Source organism: Ceratosolen solmsi, unplaced genomic scaffold (assembly GCF_000503995.2).
Source record: "Ceratosolen solmsi marchali unplaced genomic scaffold, CerSol_1.0 C3533332, whole genome shotgun sequence".
Taxonomy (NCBI): Eukaryota; Metazoa; Arthropoda; class Insecta; order Hymenoptera; family Agaonidae; genus Ceratosolen; species Ceratosolen solmsi.
This window is the reverse complement of record NW_011948605.1, coordinates 1-2,348: the sequence shown is the minus strand read 5'-3', so window position 1 is coordinate 2,348 and position 2,348 is coordinate 1. Positions and strand designations below refer to the sequence as shown.

At 32.5% G+C, this 2,348-nt stretch overlaps 1 protein-coding gene across 1 annotated transcript; it reads left to right on the top strand.

Moving 5' to 3' along the window:
• Positions 1–9: 9 nt before the first annotated feature.
• LOC105367051 (glandular kallikrein-7, submandibular/renal-like) lies at positions 10–1,887 on the top strand. The gene is made up of 3 exons (XM_011505674.1): positions 10–174; positions 718–1,054; positions 1,533–1,887. Exons 1-3 carry the CDS (start codon positions 149–151, stop codon positions 1,719–1,721), a joined length of 552 nt encoding a protein of 183 aa, XP_011503976.1. The 5' UTR covers positions 10–148; the 3' UTR covers positions 1,722–1,887.
• The last annotated feature ends 461 nt before the right edge of the window (positions 1,888–2,348 follow it).

The window sequence follows — 2,348 nt, the reverse complement described above, 5'->3', positions numbered from 1 at the left end:
CAGTGGTGCTATTATTACTGAATTTTGGATTTTGCTTTCGGCTTATTGCATCACCAATGCACCTTCTAATGGTACTGTGTATGTAAGGACTGGCAGTTATAATATTAACAAAGACGATCAATTTGTACATAACGTGCCAATCAAGCAAATGATTGTTCATGAAAAATACGAAGGGTGAGACATTCCTATATGTTATTGCACAAACTTAGTCGTCGGCATAATTGTTGGAAAGAATCGTTTAAATTTTTAAAACTCAATTTATTATCTCAATGAAGATACGTAGAGTAAAAAACGTTATACCAATTTCAATTTTTTGGTAAATTTACGTTTAATTCGTACAGAGTACGTAAGTTCTTTAATTATTGATGCTAGTCTAGTTAGTTTTATCATAATACATTAAAAATTAATTATAAACAAGAATTGTACTCGTTTCCAATACAGTGTAATATATGACATTGGTTGCTTTATAAATAAAATCTTGCATATACTTAAACTTTATCTTATTTCGTATTTTATAATTAATTATTATTATGATATAAATTTATCACTTTTGAAAAGAGTATTGAAAACGAATATTACCAGTTCAGAATAGGTATATCCGAAGCACTTATCGGTTAGAATACTAATTATGTCATCGTGTGGAGAATGCAGATTAGTTATGTTAAAATTCTGGCGTTGAAGATTTTTGACAAAAAGTAAAAGAAAAATGTCAATTAGGGCAAAAACACTGAAAACCCTCGCTTGCTACGACATCGGTCTGATCCAATTAGGAAAACAGCTGGACTTTGATAAACGAGTGCAGCCCATCCTAATGGCGAAATCCAAAACCTGGTCATATGAGATCAAATTGGGTGACAATGTGATCTTGAGTGGCTGGGGCTCGATATCCTACGGTGCTCTATCTGATCATCCGGACATAATGCGCACCGTCAATGCAACTATTATTTCCAACAACGAGTGCGAGAATGCTATCAAGAAGATCTGGCCTCAATTCAGAATATCTGAAATGCAGATATGCACGACACCTTTGGACGGGAGCCTCGGAGCGTGTATTGTAAGTATATTCATTTTCTAAGGATAACAATGAGATTGCCCATCTGCCTAAAATGTGTTATAAAATGAATTATTATTGTTGATAAATATTATATAATTGGTGTAAAGTTATATTTTATTGCATTGATTGCGATTAGGATTCACCTTTTTATATGCTTCGATATTGTAAAAACAGTTGCTTCATCGAGAATGATAATCGACAAATTTATACTCCCATGTTCGCAATTACATAATGAAATCTACTATACATGTCAGAATATTTATACATTGAATCTCACGATTAACAGCAAATCGATTAAACATAAGGTAACTGCTATATACGTTATAAATTAAGCTGTATATGATATTTAAATTCTTAAATAGGACATAACATAATATTCTAATGGCGGACGATATTTAAATTAAATCTCAGACAATCGAGCCTTCGATTTAATGAGAACTATGAAAATTAACGTAATTTCCTTCCTTGCGTATGACAGGGTGACATTGGAGGTCCACTTATTTACCACGAAAAAGTTGATGTAATACCGGTGCTAGTGGGTATATCCAATTGGAACTCGGAGCCCTGCAACAAAAATGGCTTGCCTCCTGTTTACACAAAAGTTGAATATTTTCTAGGTTGGGTCGAGCAGAAGCTGAAAGAGAATTGTAGTCGACCGTCTGGTTAAATTAATCGTAAATACATTTATTTGTATGGATGATGTATCACATGTCAGTCGATATCCTCTTTCTGTAGCTTCTAAATAGCTTAACTGACAAACTAATTTTAGCTGCTTAATTTTATACGATAAAATAAGTGATTTGTGCTTTTTTTTTCTTTCGTAACTGATTTTAAGCGGTACGTGGTGTACTTATTTGCTTCTTACATTTTCATCAATTAGAATTTCAAAAATTAGTTGCTGTATAATGTTTAGTCAAAATTACGTGTTTCATTAAAACGTTCATTCGTGCGACTAGCTTTATCAAATGTTAATACACAAATGCGCGCAATGTTAAGAATTGACTCGAATCAGTTGATAACAATTATCATATGATTGCTAGTGTGCATAAACAAAAACTGTTCAAAAACAATTTATCTATTGCTAGGTTAAATTAATACAGATTACGAAGCCTTCTAGGATTGTGAACCTTTGAAGGTCCTATGAACCCAACGATAGCTTATGCAAAGCTACTGTAGCTTTGTTGTGCAAACAATAGATAATTTCTGGCAACTTCTTTGCTGTCGAAAAATTGTTACCATCAAGATATTTGAATTAAATTAATCCTACAAAATCACTTCGAATTTTACGACATAT

Coding starts and splice junctions, on each gene's coding strand:
- LOC105367051 (XM_011505674.1), top strand. CDS start 149: ATGATTGTTCATGAAAAATACGAAGG. Junction 175..717: donor GTTCATGAAAAATACGAAGG/GTGAGACATTCC, acceptor AATGTCAATTAG/GGCAAAAACACTGAAAACCC. Junction 1,055..1,532: donor GGAGCCTCGGAGCGTGTATT/GTAAGTATATTC, acceptor TGCGTATGACAG/GGTGACATTGGAGGTCCACT.